The sequence below is a fragment of the Rhinoderma darwinii genome, chromosome 2 (assembly GCF_050947455.1).
Source record: "Rhinoderma darwinii isolate aRhiDar2 chromosome 2, aRhiDar2.hap1, whole genome shotgun sequence".
NCBI classification, from domain to species: Eukaryota; Metazoa; Chordata; class Amphibia; order Anura; family Rhinodermatidae; genus Rhinoderma; species Rhinoderma darwinii.
In genome coordinates, this window is record NC_134688.1 from 128,962,843 (window position 1) to 128,981,448 (window position 18,606).

General features: G+C 41.8%; 1 protein-coding gene across 3 annotated transcripts in view; it reads left to right on the forward strand.

The window, feature by feature from the left end:
* VWA8 (von Willebrand factor A domain containing 8) overlaps positions 1-18,606 on the forward strand; it is a 458,876-nt gene that overhangs the window by 236,143 nt on the left and 204,127 nt on the right. For all 3 annotated transcript variants that reach the window (XM_075852289.1, XM_075852288.1, XM_075852287.1), the window contains exons 21-22: positions 4,268-4,339; positions 9,015-9,091. In XM_075852289.1, coding sequence (XP_075708404.1) covers positions 4,268-4,339; positions 9,015-9,091 — 149 coding nt within the window. The remainder of the gene's footprint in view (positions 1-4,267; positions 4,340-9,014; positions 9,092-18,606) is intronic.

The window sequence follows — 18,606 nt, forward strand, 5'->3', positions numbered from 1 at the left end:
TGAACCTGTCCAGTTCATTGTCAATAGAGGCCGTCATATGCTCCATTGTACGTATTTCCCTAATTCTAGTTACTAAGTCGATGTGGGAGGGAGGGGTTGTCTGTCTCCATTTCCACGCTATCAACGTCTTAGCGGCTGTGAGAAAGTGTCGAAAGAGTCGAGCTGGTGATTTCCCCAAAGACCTAGGGGGAACATTTAGGAGGTAATGAAGAGGGTCTAAGGGAATATCCTGCTGCAACACCGCCAATGCCAAGTTCTTAACTTCCAACCAATACTGTTGTACCAGTGAACAGCTCCAGAAAATATGGAACAGATCACCTCTCTGACCTCTACATCGCCAGCAATCCGACGGAATACCCGGATTGAAGCTATGCAAAAAGGCAGGGGTATGGTACCAAAACATAAGGATTTTATATTGGTTTTCCTTATATGCAGTGCAGATGGAGGTTTTAGCTGCTTGCGACCAAATAATCTGCCACAATGAGAGCGGGATGGATTTATTCAGTAAGGCCTCCCACTTCAACATGTATCTATGCCCAGGCGGAGGGGAACCCTCCGGGGATAGCAATAATGCATAAATGGCTGAGATAAGCCCCCTAGTGGTGGTAGCATACCGACATAACCTTTCGAAGCTTGTAGGTGCAGTAACCCGCGTGGATCTAAAAGTTTGCTGCATGTAATGTCTAACCTGAAGATAGTGAAAGAACGCAGCGGAGGGAATATTATGATGTTTTTGAAAGTATGAAAACGGGTGAAGCTCTTGCGTGTGGGGATCAACCATATCAGCCAGGTGAAATACCTCAATTCCCGTCCACAATCGGACTATTCGGGAGGTAGTGCCCCCCGGAATAGTGGGAGTGTAGAGTACCGAAGTCAAGGGCGGGCAACCCGATGCCAAATGGAAGCGGTTTTTACAGGTTTCCCACACCTCCCTTTGAAATCTCATGGGACCCAATAAAGATGCAGTCGGCATTACCAGTGGGTCACCCCATAACAGGGAGTTTGGGTGGACCGGGGCCATCCATAGCTTCTCTATTTCGGTCCATTTATTGTACGCCCTTAAAGACACCCAGCTGGGTATGCGACGGAGGTGTGCCGCCCAGTAGTACTTCACCACATCAGGGACCGATAGCCCACCCGCAGATCGACCCGATAATAAAACTGATTTCGGAATTCGATGTCTGCCGGAATGCCATATGAACCTGAGGATAGAAGACTGCATGGCCCGCAATTCCTTCATAGGTACTGCTACCGGCAAAGTCTCAAAGTAGTACAGTAATTTAGGGAGCAAGGTCATTTTGACCGCTGCTATGCGCCCAAAAAATGACATGGGAAGAGGATCCCACCTGGCCATTAGCTGACGTAGCTCTACAAACAGAGAGGGGAAATTAGCCTTGTAAACCGACGTATAGGAGGGAGTGAGTTGAACTCCTAAATAAGTCAGGGAGGTTTCCTTCCAGTTGTAGGTGTAGTTGTGTTTGAGTAGCTGGAGCTCCTGGTGTGGGACATTAAGAGGGAGCGCTTCCGTTTTAGATGTATTAGTTTTATATCCTGACAGCCTCCCATACCTACAGAGAACTGTAGTAAGGTTAGGGAGGGAGGTATGAGGTTTAGTGATAGTCAAGAGGACGTCATCTGCAAACAGGGAAACCTTAAACTCTTTATCTTGTATCTGGACCCCCGCTATATCCCTGGATTTCCGTATTTGAGCTGCTAAAGGTTCTATGCATAGCACAAATAAAAGTGGGGATAGGGGACACCCCTGACGTGTACCATTCCAGATTTGAAACGGAGGGGAGGTGGAGTGTGGGAGTTTAATTGCCGCTGTCGGTTTGGAGTAGAGACCACGCAGTGCTGTCAAATAAGGGCCCGAAATCCCAAATGAATTTAGAGTTTCGAACATAAATGGCCATCCCAAGCGGTCAAACGCCTTCTCTGCATCTAGACTAAGAAGGATCGCCGATTCCTTTTGCTTTTGGAGGGCATCAATGAGGTCAAGGGCCCTTCGTGTGTTGTCTCCTCCTTGCCTAAGAGGCACAAAGCCCACTTGGTCTTTGTGAATCAAAGAAGGGAGCCAAACATTGAGTCTATTAGCTAGAAGACGGGTGAAAATTTTTAGATCCGAATTCAGAAGGGCTATGGGTCTGTAATTGGAGCACTCTGCGTGGTCTTTACCCGGTTTAGGGATCAGCGTGATATGAGAATGCAGGAATGTTTGAGGGATGGGAGAACCCTGTAGAAATTCATTAAATAACGAAGCCATCCGTGGAACCAAGATCTCTGCAAAGGTCTTATAATACCCATATGTAAAGCCATCTGGTCCAGGGGCCTTACCACTAGGGAGGTCCTTCAATATATCAAACAATTCCTCCGCAGAGATCGGGGCATTCAGGGATGAAAGCTCCTCATCTTTCAGTTTAGGGAGAGCACAGGAAGAGAGATATGCTTGCAGCGTTTCCCTCCGACGAGCCGGATCAGGTGGTAAGGTATTTGGCAGGTGGTATAAGGATTTATAATAGTCATGAAAAAGTGTGGCTATCGTGTCTGGGTGATGCTGGAGTATGCCCACCTTATCCCGAACCGCCTGTGGAGTACGAACAGTCGCCTGATCCCGCAATAGTCTGGCCAGAAGCGAGTGCGCCTTATTACCTTTGTCGTAATATTTCCTTTTTGTGTATAGTAATGACTTTTCTACCCCCTTCATAGCTAAGTCCTTGAGTTGTGCTCTAGCCTCTATCAATTTCCGTAGTGTCGGGACCGCCGGTTTAATCCCCATTTCTCTCTCCAACTTAGTAATTGTCCGATGGAGAGCCACCCGCTTGGCCCGAGAGTCTCTTTTCAATCTAGATCCCATTACTATGCATTGCCCTCTCATCACCGCCTTATGCGCCTCCCAAAGAGTGGATACTGAAGGAACCGATCCCTCATTAAGTGCATAAAATTCCCGCATATGTCCGGCCAGGCTGTCCCTAAGAGAAGGGGACTTAATCAAAGTTTCGTTTAAGCGCCAATGACATACTCTCGTATTTGGTTTCCCTATCTGTAGGGACACAGAAACTGGTGCGTGATCTGACCAAGAGATGGGGTCTATATTCGCCCCCTGGAGCGCACGGAGGGCAGGGACATTACCAAAAAAGTAATCTAAGCGTGTATGAGTGCTGTGCGTATGGGAGAAGAAGGTATAGGACCTATCACCTGGGTGATCCACTCGCCACAAATCATAGAGCTGGTGCTCTCTAATTAGTTGCCTAAAACGTGTAGAAAGTCCTGTAAGGGTGGGCGTCGGAGTAGCGTGTGTAAGAGAGACCCTATCCATGGACGTGGAGAACGGGACATTAAAATCTCCTCCCACCAGCCATGCCCCCCTAGGAAGCTTCTGGAGTTTAGAAAGGAGTCTACGTAGGAATGGAATCTGTGCGGTATTAGGAGAGTAAACGTTACTTAAAACAATGGGCTGTTATCTCTCTTTTTTGGATACACGTTTGGGCAGGGAGAGGTCACTCCCTGTTTGAAAGCTGAGCACCAGCCTTAACAGGCAAGGAATCACAGTGCTGCTCCTACCTTTGACTTGTCTATACACATATATATATATATATATATATATATATATATATATATATATACACACACACCCACACATATATACACACACACCGTACTATGCAAAAGTTTTAGGCAGTTGTGGAAAAATGCTGCAAAGTATGACCTCATGCACACGACTGCTTTGCTTTGGCAGTCCGCAAATCTAAGGGTCCGCACGAAACCCTTGTTGTGCATCCGTGTGTCACCGGGACCCACAGATCCACAACAGTTCACCAGTATTGCTAAATTCGCAATTGCGAACTGTATAATTACTTGTCCTGAGTTTTTGCGGTCCGCAATTGTGGCTCTTCACCGATCCGTGTAAATCACAGTCGTGTGCATGGAGCCATAGAAGAAAATGCGTCTGCAATTTATCCGCGAAAAGGCAGACGTGAGCATGGGGCCTAAGAATGCTTTCAGAAATTGAAATAGTTTTTTTTTATCAATAAACAAAATACAAAGTGAATGAACAGAAGAGAAATCTGAACGAACTGCTGTAATATATGTCTGCATGTCTCTCAGACATCCATCTACAGACAATACTGGCCCAGTAGTCCGATGCCCTTCTTTGCTTCTTCCCAGTCTTCTCCTGTGATCAAAATAAATACATGATTTTGTCCACTTACATGTAATAAGAAATGACAGTGAAGTGTTACATTTTATTTTGCTGTTTTTATATTTGCAGCATCTGAGGGTAATGGAAGACATGCTGAAAGATTTCCTGCTTGGAGAACATCTCTTGCTTGTTGGAAATCAGGTAAGTTATGTTATTGTCTTATTTATTATTGTTTTTTTTTTAGAGTCTTTTATTTTAAAGCTGTACAGTAATATCACAATCTTTGTGTACTAGGTTACTGCAGAATGGGTCATTGACAGTGGCGTTGCTAGACTCTGAAACACCTGGGGCATTGGTTTTGGGAAGGGTAACGCGTTGGGGATGATGGACTATAGTTAGGCGTGAATAAGAAGTAGTGCACCTCAAGTAAAACTGTTCCCCATGAACATGTGTACCATTTTATTCTCACCCCCAAATTATTTGCCCCCCTTGCTAATCACAATGCCCTATGCCAACCACACTGTCCCCCTGCATGTATAAGCCCGGGCTTCTCTTTATGTCTGACACGCGGCATGTTAGATGCAGTAATTGAAGTCGGTGTCACTTTTTCCCTTGCTAGTTTTCAGCTTTGTTTGTGTCCTAAGGAACACTCTAAGAAAGTCCTGGGGCACGTGGCCATGGTGCCCGGGCCTATTAGCACCACTGGTCGTTGATCCATATCCATTTATTCTGATTCCCATGTCCAAAAATAACAGAACAGAAGTAGTGTATTTATAAACATTCATTCTTCTACCACAGATTTAGCAGCAGTTCTAATTTTTAAAAACACAAGAGTGACCTGTAGATGTGGCAAGACTCATAGTACTCAATAAAGATACAAAGACAACGACATCTTTTTCATATATCCTCTTTTATTTTCAGCCCCATACATTACCAGTAAGCAACATTTCGGCTTATCAAAAAGCGGTGTATTGGGTCCTTAAAATAAAAGGTGATGTATGGAAATTCTGACATCTTCTTCATATCTTGATTGGATCCTGTTATGGTGGACATTAACTAATCCAGTGGATGGCCTGTTGCATTCCTCATCTTGATCCACATTGGAGACAAGTGCTGCTGCTTTAATATTTTGCTTCTTTTGAATCGCCTCTCAGTACTGTCAGTGGCAGCCACAATGCACCCTATGACAGCCACAATGCCCTTATTGTCAAGCAGAATTTTATCCTCCGTGCCAGTCACAATGCCCCCGATCAGCCCAAAACTGAGGTTCTGCAGGAAGTTGCAGGTTCAATCCCTGTAACTGTGCGGGATAGCAATCATTTTAATATTATTCTTTTGATGATATTTGTCTCTGCTGGAGATTATCTGTATGCTAAATTTTGCTTGAATCGATGAAGTTTTAATAATATAATACCTAAAAGTCCTTTATTGACATACTGTACCACACAGAATTTAGTCTCATTCATTAAACTGAGTGCATTAACCAAATTAACTAAGGACTCAAAAAGGCTTAATGGAAATGGTCAACCCCAGTGAAGCGACATAATTTTGCTTTGCCAGCAAAATGTATCTACAGAAGGTGGATTCAGAGGTAAAAACACATGAACATGTAGACATCTACGCCGGGTAAAAGTAAAGCACAAGCTGTAGGTATATGATCACCATTATTTGGCAATTCAAGTACACAAATTATTTTCGTATCCACTACAGTTGTAGTAGAAATCCTTCATGAATATTCTTCATGCTAATGGAAATATACTCCCACTATTAAAGAGGTTTATTTTATATAAATCGCAGAGCAGATGTAATTCTAATTTACTAATATATAAGTGGTGTGGAGTTACAAGGGGTGTGTTGTTTGCCTACATATGCTCATACGTGTCTATAGGGATCTAGGTATTTATTTTGTCTAATAAGGAGGGCATTAGATTGCATCAAAAGGATTGTGTCATGATTTCAAGATTGGAACGACGACGCTGTCCAGATAACCCCTTTAATTCAGTTTGCGGCATCATCTTTCTCGATCTTGAAATTATGACAATCATTTGATACAATGTAATGTAAAAAGTAAACCCACTTGTCTGGCTTATTGCTTTTTAGCACATAATGAATGCTCTAGTAATTTGCAATATAAATATTTTGATCATTTGCTTTGCTTAATCCCTTCCTGCCCAGCTCATTATAGTAGTAACAAGAGCTGTGCCCGCTCTATCACTTGCAGGTGTCGACTTGTACAGCTGACATCTCACTCTAATGGCCAGGGTTGGAGATAACTCTGGTCCCGCCCATTTAAAACCTTAGATGCCGTGGTCAATAGTGACCATGGCACCTAAGTAATTTGACAGAGGACGGGGGGCTCCCTCTGTCAGCCCATCGGTGACCAGAGACATGGCCTTATAGATTGCCTATCATTACGTATTCCAAAGCATTATACAAGAGATCATACGATCACAGCTTAAAGTCCCCTAGTGGGAGCAAAGAAAAGTTGAATGGGTTTTCCAGAGAGGAAAAAAATTGATGGCATATTCTTAGGATAGGCCATCAATAATTGATAAGGGTCAGACTCTTGGCAGCCCCGCTGATCAGCTATTTTGAAAGGGCAGCAGCGTTCTTGCGAGTGCTGCTTCCCCTTCATTCCTTTTACTACTTAATTTGGTGAAATGCCGACATACTTGTAGTGGCGGTTCACAACTTACAACCTTCTCCCATTCACTTGTAATTCAATAAATTCTATACAAACCAAAATGGTGCCAATAAAAACTAAAACTCGTCCCATAAAAAGATGAGCCCTTATACAGCTACATAGACAGAAAAACAGTAAAAAAAAAAATGTTACCACTCGAAAGGCAGTTTATTTATTCCATAAAACTTGCTTTTTAGTCCATGTTCACACGTTCGTGATTTTGTCAGGATTTAGGTGCAGAATACACTCACATTCCGCCTGGTTGCTTTATACCCCATTCACACGCTCACAAAAATATATGTACGGGATACTGAACAAATAAAGTTAGTTATTCTGCATGGTAAACAGCATAAAAAAATGAACAGAAAAAACAGTGGCAGAGTTCCAAAAAATATATTTAAAGCTATACAATAAATTATATGCATCTTAAAACGATGCAATTAAAAAAATGTGTCCTGCAAAAACAAGCTACATCAGCTGGAATGTGATGATAAAAAAATGAAAAAGCAATACAAAACACTGCATTCTGAAGGCCTAAAATGGGTCGCGTCGTGACGGGTTTAAAGGAATAGTCCAGTAAAAAATAAAGTTTTCTGTGTGAATGTCAGAAGCCACTGCTGTTTCTTCTAGCATCCGGTATAACAAAATATTCACTGGAATTTGCTTAGCAACAGTCCATGCAAGCATCAGCTGACCGCGGCAGATCTCTATCATCATTTTGTTATTGTCACTGGGAGATGCTCTGGGCCTCTTCCTGTCCTCTGTAGATGACGGATGGTTATTATCATGCAATCCTAGATCTCCTTCCCCTCAGAGCTCAATGATTCTTTCCACTGCTTTTTGCTGTGGAGGACCATTGTTATTTCTGAAATATGGCAGCCAGGACCAGGGGTAGAACTGATTCTTTGCGTCATGCTCTTTGCATAGCATTACACAAGGAATTGTCTTTCTGATGTTTTTGAATTAAGGTGCCATGCATCGCTCCCTAAGGCCCCATGCACATGACCGTAGAATTTGTCCGTAATTGATGTCTGCAATTACGGTTCGCAATGACGGACCAATTCACTTCTATTGACCATGGACACCTTCCCGTATTTTTGCGGGAAGGTGTCCGGGCTGTAGAAAGTTTCCGCAAAAGATAGGACATGTCTTATCTTTTGCTTTTTACGGTCCGTGCTCCCATACTTTGTATGGACGCACGGGCCAAAAATGCGGGCGGCTGTCCGCTGCCGTCGGCGACTGGCCGTGCCCACAATCACGGGCAGCGATTATGGGCACGGCCGTGTGCATGAGGCCTCAATCTGTGCCCTAGGCATAAAGGAATGTATCAGTTTTGCTAGGAGTGTCCCTTTAAAAGGATTCCTCACCATAGATAAAACGATCAACTAATGGTAAACATTTCATATGAAAAGAAATGAGATATTGATAAACTCTATTAACCAAATACATATTTGATCCTCCTATTACTAATAATGAACAAAGTTATCAACTATTTGTTTTACATGATAAGCCGGAGCCTATAAGATGCATAGAAATATTATCAATGGTGATCCACAGGCCAAGGCAAAATGGAATTTGAATATGGATTTCCATATGAATTTCCATGTCCGCTATAACATTTAGATAATCTGCCTTTTCAGTTCTATTGTTTTCTTATTGTGTTCTACACTAGTGTACTATGAACCATGCCATTGCTTTTATTTTTTAGGTTAAATGTCTTGTGTTTGCTTTTATTAGGCTATGTTCACACTGAGTATTTTGGGGGAGGAATATCTGCCTCAAAATTCCGTTTGGAACTTTGAGGCAGATATTCCTCTCCCTGCACGCCGATTTTCGCGGCAATTATCGCGCCGTTTTTCGCCCGCGGCCATTGAGCGCCGCGGGCATAAAACAGCGAGATATACGCTTTCTCCTGCCTCCCATTGAAGTCAATGGGAGGTCGGAGGCGGAAGCGCCCGAAGATAGGGCATGTCGCTTCTTTTTCCCGCGAGGCAGTTTTACTGCTCGCGGGAAAAAGACGCCGACACCTCCCATTGAAATCAATGGGAGGCGTTCTCGGGCCGTTTCTGCCGAGTTTTGCGACGCGGTTTCCGCGTCAAAAAACTCGGCAAAATACCCCGTGTGAACATAGCCTTAATTTGGAAGAGATGTTATAATGCATGTGGTTATAATCATCTATTTCTATGCATTTAGGGGGTTGGCAAGAACAAAATAGTGGATAGATTTCTGCATTTACTAAACCGACCACGGGAATATTTACAACTGCACAGGTAAGAGTGACATTTTGTGACAGCCAAACCAAACTCATATGTGAACGTAACTAAACTGACAATTCATGCCGTTATCTGCATAACATCGTGGACATTCTGCCTGAATCTCATGAATGGTAAAGAAGTGTTGCATGAGAAGTGAAGAATTGGCCTTGTTTATAGATAATGGATCATTGTGCGGACTAGAGAAGAAAAAAAAAGATGTTTATAACAAACTATGAATGAGTAGTGAAGGAGTCATTCATGATATAGCTTCCTCTACGTTTAACATTATCAAGACAATTGTATAGATATTCAACATTTAGTTACACATGTTTCATGATTTGGATTATACACTGGAAAACTGTGATTTCACATTGAGGCCCCATGCACACGTCCGTGCAATTTTTACGGTCAGTAAATACTGCACAGACAGGCCACGGAGTGTCATCCGCATTTGCGGACCAGGTTCACAGTAATAAGTATAGGAGCACGGTCCGTAAATGCGAAAAAAAGGACATTTCTACGGCTCGGACACACACCCATAAATATATGGGAAGGTATCCGTGACCGATAGAAATGAATGTGTCAGTATTTTATCTGCAATAACGTGTGCATGGGCCTGAGGAAGGGAAAAGACCCTCTTTTCACGATATGGCAAAAACATGTCCGGGGTGTTCGTAAGGATTGTATACCTAGAAATGAAGCATATTTGTATGCCTTGCTGACTTAAAGTGGCATTCCCGCAGTGAGTGGGAGCTTAAATAGAGCAGCGGTTGATCATGCGCCCGCCACTCCATTCATTGTCTACAAGAATAATGGAAACAGCCGAGTGCTGCACTCGGCTGTTTCTGTCATTCCCATAGACTTTGATAAGAGCAGCAGCGTGCATGCTCGACCACAGCTCCACTCAATGTCCTCCTTACTGCGATCGAGCAGTGAGGAGGAACAGGCGGTTCGGGACCCCCATTCTTACAAACGGTGGAGGTCCAAGTGGTTGGGGCCCCCAGCAATCAGGCAGTTCTCACCTTTATTGCGGATAGGTGATAAAAAATTTTTTATTGTGGTACACCTATGGACACCTTTTGGATAGTTTTTTTTAAATTGCACTGTATGTATTATGAGGAAATAAGGACAAGAAGTATTTTCTGACAGAATTTAAAGTGAACGTCATCAGTTTTCAATGTATTGAAATACATGCAAGCTGCAGAAGTCAAAACATACACATTTTTTTTTATTAAAATCAATTACATAAAAAATTTTTGTACCTCTAAAACATGCAATAAATCATAGTCAGTGTTGATCATCAATGCAAAGAAGCTTGTAGATTGACGTCTTTCTGTCAATGACCCAAATATAGACACTGTTTATAGTAGCATTCCTTAAGATCTCCTCTCTAGTAATACATTATTATGCAGTAATTGAATACATTTCTTTTGGAATGGATTATAAAGTGTAAGAAAATTCTCAGTAGTTTCTATAAAAGAAAATAATGTGTGCTTACTAATATAATATGTAGCTATAAAACTCACTGGGTGGTTGGTATATATTTACTCCTACACTTCAAACTCAGCTGTGTTTTAGCTTTCTTTTACTATGAATCTCAAAATGTGTATTTATAGTCGCTTAAAGTCTCCGTTATTTGCTGACGTCTACGATTTGATACATAAAAGAAATGTGGGATTACCTAAATCTCCTCATTCAGCTCGGCAGGGAAATGTAAGCAAACTAAAGTAGATTGGTATCCTTGAGGCAAAGTACTTTTTATACTAAGCTCATAATAATTTCTTTATTGGTTATTGTGTTGCTACTTGTGGAAAGAAAGAATCTGGCGTATTTCGTAGATTAATATTGGTTTTCACAATGGGCTTTCATTTTCAGGGTTTAAAGTATTTTTAGCACGTAGTTCTTTATGAAAAGTGAGGACATGTTGTAGTCATAGGCCTGGAGTCAATCTTTATCATTTTGACCACATACATTTTTTATTTTTTTTCATCTCAACGTTCTCAACTTTTTTTTTCATTTATGCAGGTGTATGAGGACTTTTTTGAAAGACAAGTTGTAGTTTTTATTTATAATATTTTGGGATAATAAGAATACTACATGTCTGTTGTTTTTTTTGTTCTGATGTAAAATACGGGTATATACAGTAGTACTGTGCATAAGTTTTAGGCATTTGTGGGAAGAAATCAAATATTGATTTAATTTAGATTTCTCTTAGCGTTCATTCACTTTGAATTTTGTTAATAGATAAAAAAAACAAAAAACTATTAACACTTCTGTGATAAACCAGTCTTTGGTGGATATAATATTCTTAATTTTCATGTTGTGAATCAATCTCCTATGCCATCTATAAAAGGGAGAGGTGTTATGTTTTAAAACCCAGGCATCAGGTAAATATACCTGACTTTTGGGGATAATCAGGATGTCCTTTTCCAGAGACATAATCAAATTAGTTTGCATGTCAACACAAGGTCCAAATTTGTCTCTGTGAGGCCCCCATCACACCTGGGTGCTAATAAAGTCAATGCATTGGAAGCCAGACAGCCAGACTCCAGTACCCACATGTTTACAGGAATGGCTGTATGGGACAAAGGAGATATAATCCTTCAAAGCCCCCTTGTCATAATTCATCTTGTATATAACCCAGCTAGGTGTATAAGATCCAGGAGCTCAGACGCTCCTTGGGTCTCAAGCGCAGGGATTCTCGTCCATGAGAAACCCCAGAACAGAATGTTGGTTACAATTATTAATATTTCACAGTCATGTTTGGTATGCCAAGGTTGGTAAATATATACCCAGGAACTTGTCGGACATAATATCTCGCTAGGATATTCATATAAGTAGTTATGACCGATTAGAATTGTGTCGAGCAACTTTTCCTGTTTTGCATGTAATTAGCCATCCTCCTCCCACCTGACCAGGAGGAGGGGTGAGGGGTCTTGTTTGGACCCTTTATAGTGGCATACCAAGAAATACACAGTGTCAGACCACAGGAGATGCGACCACATTGCAGTTCTGTCCGCCTTCCAGCTGTTCTCCTCAGCGGAATCTCTAATCTATCAAATACGTTAGAGGTCTGTTATTCTTTGCTTTATTCCCTTTTATTTTGTAAATGTTTTGCTTATGTGTATGTTGTTTTTATTACATCATTTTTATAACCTTTTTTGTAAGCACTGTACTTTCGTATATTAAACCTTAAAATTAATAAGTTTGTTCCTTGCTGCTATAAACCTACCCACAATCTCGAAGAGGAAAAGCATAACCTGGTGAATGCTATTTAGATTCAGTATGTGCCTGTGTGAACGTGTGCGTTACCAGGAGGAGGCTCTTGCCGGCTTAATTTTTGTCAGCGTTTTGTGTGGATGTGTGAACTAGTTTTGGGGTGTGCGTAACTCATTGTTAGCTTGTTGCGATAGGCGCTTGTAAGAGTGAGTGGACAAGCGGAGTACCCCTTTACAGTAGCATACAAGTCGTGTGCCGGGAGTGGTGTTCCTGAGAACTTCTATTTTTGAAAGCATTCTCACTTTGCAGCACTTTTCCACAACTGCCCAAAGTTTTTGCACAGTACTGTATAGTATATGTTGTTACAGTTATAATTTGTAGTACATTAAAAGACACGTTTAACCCCTTCCCAACATTTGACGTATCCATACGCCAATGTTGGGTAGGGGAAGTATGGAACGTGCTCACGGAGTGAACCAGGTCCATACGATGCCGGTGTCAGCTGTTTGTTACAGCCGACACTTCAGAGTAACGAGAGGTATCGCGCTCGAGTGCGATCCCGCTCGTTTAACTCGTTAAATACTGCGGTCAATAGCAATCGTTAGAAAGTGGGGGCGACCCCCTCTAACAGCTCATCGCGCCCCCCGCATCGCGGGGCGGGGGGCGATGGTTGCTATGGCTGCCTGGGGGCCTAATGAAGGCCCCCAGGTCCGCCATCTTTGTGCACCTATTAAAGGGAATGTGTCGCTAGAATTTTTTTTAATTTTTTTAGTTAAAGAGACTCTGTCACCACATTATAAGTGCCCTATCTCCTATATAAGGAGATCGGCGCTATAATGTAGGTGACAGTAATGCTTTTTATTTAAAAAAACGATCTTTTTTCACAACGTTAGGAGCGATTTTGGTTTATGCTAATGAGCTTTCTTAATGCCCACGTGGGCGTACTTTTACTTTCGACCAAGTGGGCGTTGTACCAAGTGAAACCAAATCTCGTTTAGCTCCGTGATCTCACGAGATTTGGTTTCACTTTCCGGAATCTCACAAAAAAAGTGTCAGGATTCTGAGTACACATGACGTCCAGGCTGGATTTCATGTGTATTCATTATCAGGACACTGTAGTAATGTTAGGGTTTGTGTATGAGGCTGCACATAGCGATATAACTATATCGCTAGTGCAGTGTAAATGAATGGAGAGGAGTGCATGATGCCGATTGGTCAGCGCCATGCACTCCTCTGTACAACGCCCACTTGGTCGAAAGTAAAAGTACGCCCACTTGGGCATTAAGAAAGCTCATTAGCATAAACCAAAATCGCTCCTAACGTTGTGAAAAGAGATCGTTTTTTTAAATAAAAAGCATTACTGTCACCTACATTATAGCGCCGATCTCCTTATATAGGAGACAGGGCACTTATAATGGGGTGACAGAGTCTCTTTAAACTGTTAGTAAATAAATGATTACACATTGTTCTAATTTTTTTAATTTTTTCACAAGTCAGGAAATATTATAAATTAGATTCTAATTTATAACATTTCCATGTGCAGGTCAATAGAGGGAGCAATTCCCAAAATTGCAGCATTGGCATGTGGTAAAGCAACCTCATTGCTTTATGCTGCAAAATTAGAGAAAACACACTCGCTCTAGTGTCCTCAAACAATCCCCCCTCCTTTGTAGGAGGGGGTTGAATGTTCAAACCTCCTACACTGTGTGCCGCCATTTTTTGAGAGAATGCACAGTGTAGGAGGATTACATACAGTGGTAATCACACAGTATAACACGAACATATGCAAACATAACTTACCTACTCCTGCCGCCGCCACTCCTTCCGCTCCTAGTCCTTGCTTCTGAACATATGGAAGGAAGCCGCGACCGGAAGTAGTCATCTTACTGTCCGGCCGCGGCTTCCGGTCCACATGAAAATGGCGGCGGATGTCGCTCGGCCGAAGACCTTCCTTTTCGACTGTGTGGGCCCACACAGATGGCGTATGCTATAGTGAATGGAACGGCTCCTGTTCGCATTCACTATGGGGATGTATGTGCCGTATTCCATCTCTGTATGTGTCCTTAATCGACACATACAGAGATGAAAAAAAAAATGGCAGCCCCCATAGAGAAGTAAAAATTAGAAAAAAGAAAAAAGTACAACACAAAAACACAAATGAATAAAATTTCTTTTAATAACATACTAAAAGCAAAAACAGGCAGGGCTTAATAGATGCCTGTCAGAATCATGATATACTGCAATACATGAGTATTGCAGTATATCGTGCAAACGATCTGACGATCGCTGGTTGTAAAAATGAGTTAAATAAAGTGTTTTTTTATGTAAAAAAAAATGTAAATTAAAAGTAAAAGAAAAAAAACCTTTTCCCATTTTCCCCCTAGAGCATAGTAAAAAAATAAATAAATAAACATAATTGGTATCGCCGCGTCCGTAAAGGTCTGAACTATTACAATATATCATTATTTAACCCGCACGGTGAACACCTTAAAAAAAAAAAAAAAATGTAAACGCCACAATCTCTATTTTTTGGTCACCTAATCTCCCACAAAAAAGGAAATAACAAGTGATCTAAAGGTCACATGTACACCAAAATGGTATTATTAAAAACTACAGCTTCTCCCGCAAAAAATAAGCCCTTGTACCATTTAATCGACGGCAAAAATAATAAAGTTATGGCTCTCTGAATTTGGCGACACAAAATAAATTTTCTTTTTTACTTGTAAAAGTACTAAAATATAGAAAAAACTGTATATATTTGGTATCGCCATAATCGTATTGACCAACAGAATAAAGTTAACATATTGTTTTTTTTTTTATAAATTCTTTATTTTGTATTTTACAACAACTTGCAGTAAACACATACATCATATGACCTCAGCATATGAAGTTAACATTTGACATTTAACAATTAACAATTAACAATAAAAGGCAGTGCAATAGAAACAATGACTTTCGCAATCCAAATTGCAAATAGGCAATTAGGCAATTCCCACATATTTTAGATCCTCAAGATGTGTTTCACAACAAAGTCATTTCCTCTTGGATTCCTATCAAGGTACATACAAAGAAAAGAAAATAACATACAATACCATAACTAACAATAAAATAAATCACAATACACTACATTCAGAACAAAAAGAAAAGAAAATTGCACATCATAAGGTAACAATCCATATCTCCAGCATATTGGATCTTCTGCGTATATTATAAGAACCGGAGCTCGCTAATACTTTCATATCCCTATATCCATATATCCATAGGGCTGGCTGTCTCCTGGACGTCCCCTTCTCCTAATTAGCACCCCCTGCAGGGTCTGACACCAATCCATTACACCTCCCCCAGTTAAAGAGGACAATAGACCACAAATCCCCTCACATGTTGACCTTCATTGAACGTTTACTCCGCATCTTCCTTTCCCCTTCCTTCATTACTTACCCACTACTTTTTTATCTCTTTATCCCACCCATCCCCCTCACCCTCCTGTACCTTCCTTCTTATGATATTCCCTCCATGGCTTCCAAACCTTTAAAAACAGAGCCCTAGAGAAAGAATGCCAGCCCACCAACTCTTCCATTGAGTGTAATTGATGTACTTTGGCCCACCACATATCTATCGATGGTGGGTTCTCACTTCTCCATTTCTGCGGTATCAGCAGTTTAGCCGCTGAGATCATTAGAGTAGCTAAGTCTCTGCGTACAGGGGTGAAGTCTCCAGATGGAAGCCATAGAAGTATCAGCGTGGGCGTCAACTCCACCGAGCCTCCCACTATATCATTAATAGCTCTTTCTACTTGAGCCCAGAAGGGTTTAATTTTGGGGCAAAACCACCATATATGAGATAAGGTCCCAGGAAAAATGCCACATCTCCAGCATACATCCGATGCAATAAGCCTAATCTGATATAAGTAAGCAGGGGTTCTATACCAGCGGGTCAGTAATTTGTAGGAATTCTCCTGATGTCTCACACAGCACGAGAACCCATGGGATCTAGTCAGAATATAGGACACTTCCCTTTGTGTAAGGATAATATCTAACTCCTTCTCCCACGCCAATAAGAAACAGGGTTTGGTTGGGGCTAAGTCTAACAAAAGGTTGGTGTAAATCTTTGACAGAGCCCTGATCGGAGACTGAGGCATGAGAGTGTAATTTTCCATCCAGGTAGGATCCGGATATGGGGCAGGGGCTCCAGTCAAGAACCTGCAGCACGCCATTTCAAAGCCCCTCTGATGAAGAAATGTCGCGGGCGAAGCACATGTAGCCTCTCCAGTTTCCCTTACTTTACCTATTAGCTCTTGTAAATCCGGAACTACCCTCCTAGCAGTGACCTCCCTAACCCGCAGTGAACCCAGTAAAGGCCTTAGTATCACCCCTAAGGATGTGTCCTTTTCCTTAAAATAGGGTAGAGTCCCTAATGGAGCTATTGGAGAGAGGTCCCCCTTAGCCATATTCAATACTGTAGACCTTTGACAAACTTTGAGCATACCTCTCGTTATGTCACTGACTAAAATATTTTTTGGGGGTAACGGTGCCTTAATCCAGAGTAAATGCAAGTACTCATCCGAGAGGACCCTTCTTTCCAGATCCAGATATCCATGTTTGAGAGAATCATTAGCTAGCTGTGACCAGCGGAGAAGTTGGATCGCTGTATAATACAACCCTATATCCGGTACTGATAATCCCCCCTGTCTCTTTTTTAGGATAAGTAACCTATGAGCCAATCTGGGGCGCTTTCCTCTCCATAGAAAATTAGTAAATAGTCTCTTGAATCTATTAAAATAGCTAGCCGGAAGGTCTATGGGAATATTCTGCAATGGGTACAGGATCTGTGGGAGCACATAGGTGGCCAATAAATTTTTCCTTCCCATCCAAGAGAGGAAGGGAATGTCGATTTTGTTTACAAATTTTTGGATTTTCGGGACAAGAGGCGCAAAATTCATGGAGAAGATATGTTTAGGATCCGCCGGTATTTTAACGCCCAAATATTGGATGGCCGAGTCTTGCCATTTAAACGAGGAGATAGATTTTAAGTGTTTTAACTTGTCATGTGGTATTGATATACCCATGGCCTCAGATTTCCCATAGTTGATTTTAAAATTAGATATATCCCCAAATTGAGTAAAAACATCTAGAACCCGCGGGAGTGCTGTAAGTGGGTTCGTAACCAGGAGCAACAGGTCATCTGCAAAGGCCGCTGTCTTATGTATGCGTCCCCCAAGCTTAAGACCCTGGATTCCCTCAGTTTGACGAAATTTTAATAGCAGGGGCTCCATCATTATAACAAAAAGGGACGGAGACAAGGGACATCCCTGCCTAGTTCCATTCGATATGGGAAAGGGGGTTGATAGGGATCCATTCACCTGAATTCTAGCAGAGGGCCCTTTATATAGTGAGAATATAGCATCTATGAATGTGATTGGGAAATTAAACTTCAATAGCGCCTTCCTCATGTACTCCCAGCAGACCCGGTCAAAAGCCTTTTCGGCGTCGATACCCAACAAAACCATAGAACCCCCGGACTTACGCACCTGCATAATAGCATGCAAAACTCTACTCACATTGTGTTTGCCCTCTCTCCCCTTCACAAATCCCACCTGTTCTTCTCCTATAATTAAGGGTAAGAGCGATTGCATGCGTGTCGCTAAAATTTTTGCCCACCACTTAACGTCACAGTTCAATAACGAGATGGGTCTATAGCTTCCGCACTGCTCAGGATCCTTCCCCTCCTTGGGAAGAATAGTAACAAAGGCTTCTAAAGATTGCGCAGGGAGAGAGGATCCACACAACAAGGAATTACATACTTCTGTGAATTTTGGTACTAATTGATCTCTAAATTTTTTATAAAAAGAGATAGGCAACCCATCCGGGCCCGGACTCTTCCCCGAGGGGATAGAATCTAAGGTCTTCTCTACCTCCTCCTTCGTGACAGGTGCCAACAACGTCTCACACTGAGTTTGAGTGAGATGAGGAGCTACTATGCCCGACAAGAAAGCATTAATGCGTTCCTGTTTATCTAAGATAGGATTAAGGGCCCCCTCGGCAGAAGCGGATAAATTGTATAATTTTGAATAGAATGTCTGAAAGGCCTTAGCAATATGTGGCGTTGAGGTTACTCTGTCCCCTCGTTCAGTTTTAACAGCTTCTATAAACACTTTAGCTTGCCTTTGTTTGATTAACCTAGTCATCAGCTTAGATCCCCTATCTCCGTGCATGTATGTCTGACCACAAGCCATTCTATACGCCTTAGCAGCATTGTAATTTAGTAGGTCTCTAAGTTCCTGCCGCAATGAACATAGCCCTTTATAGTCTACA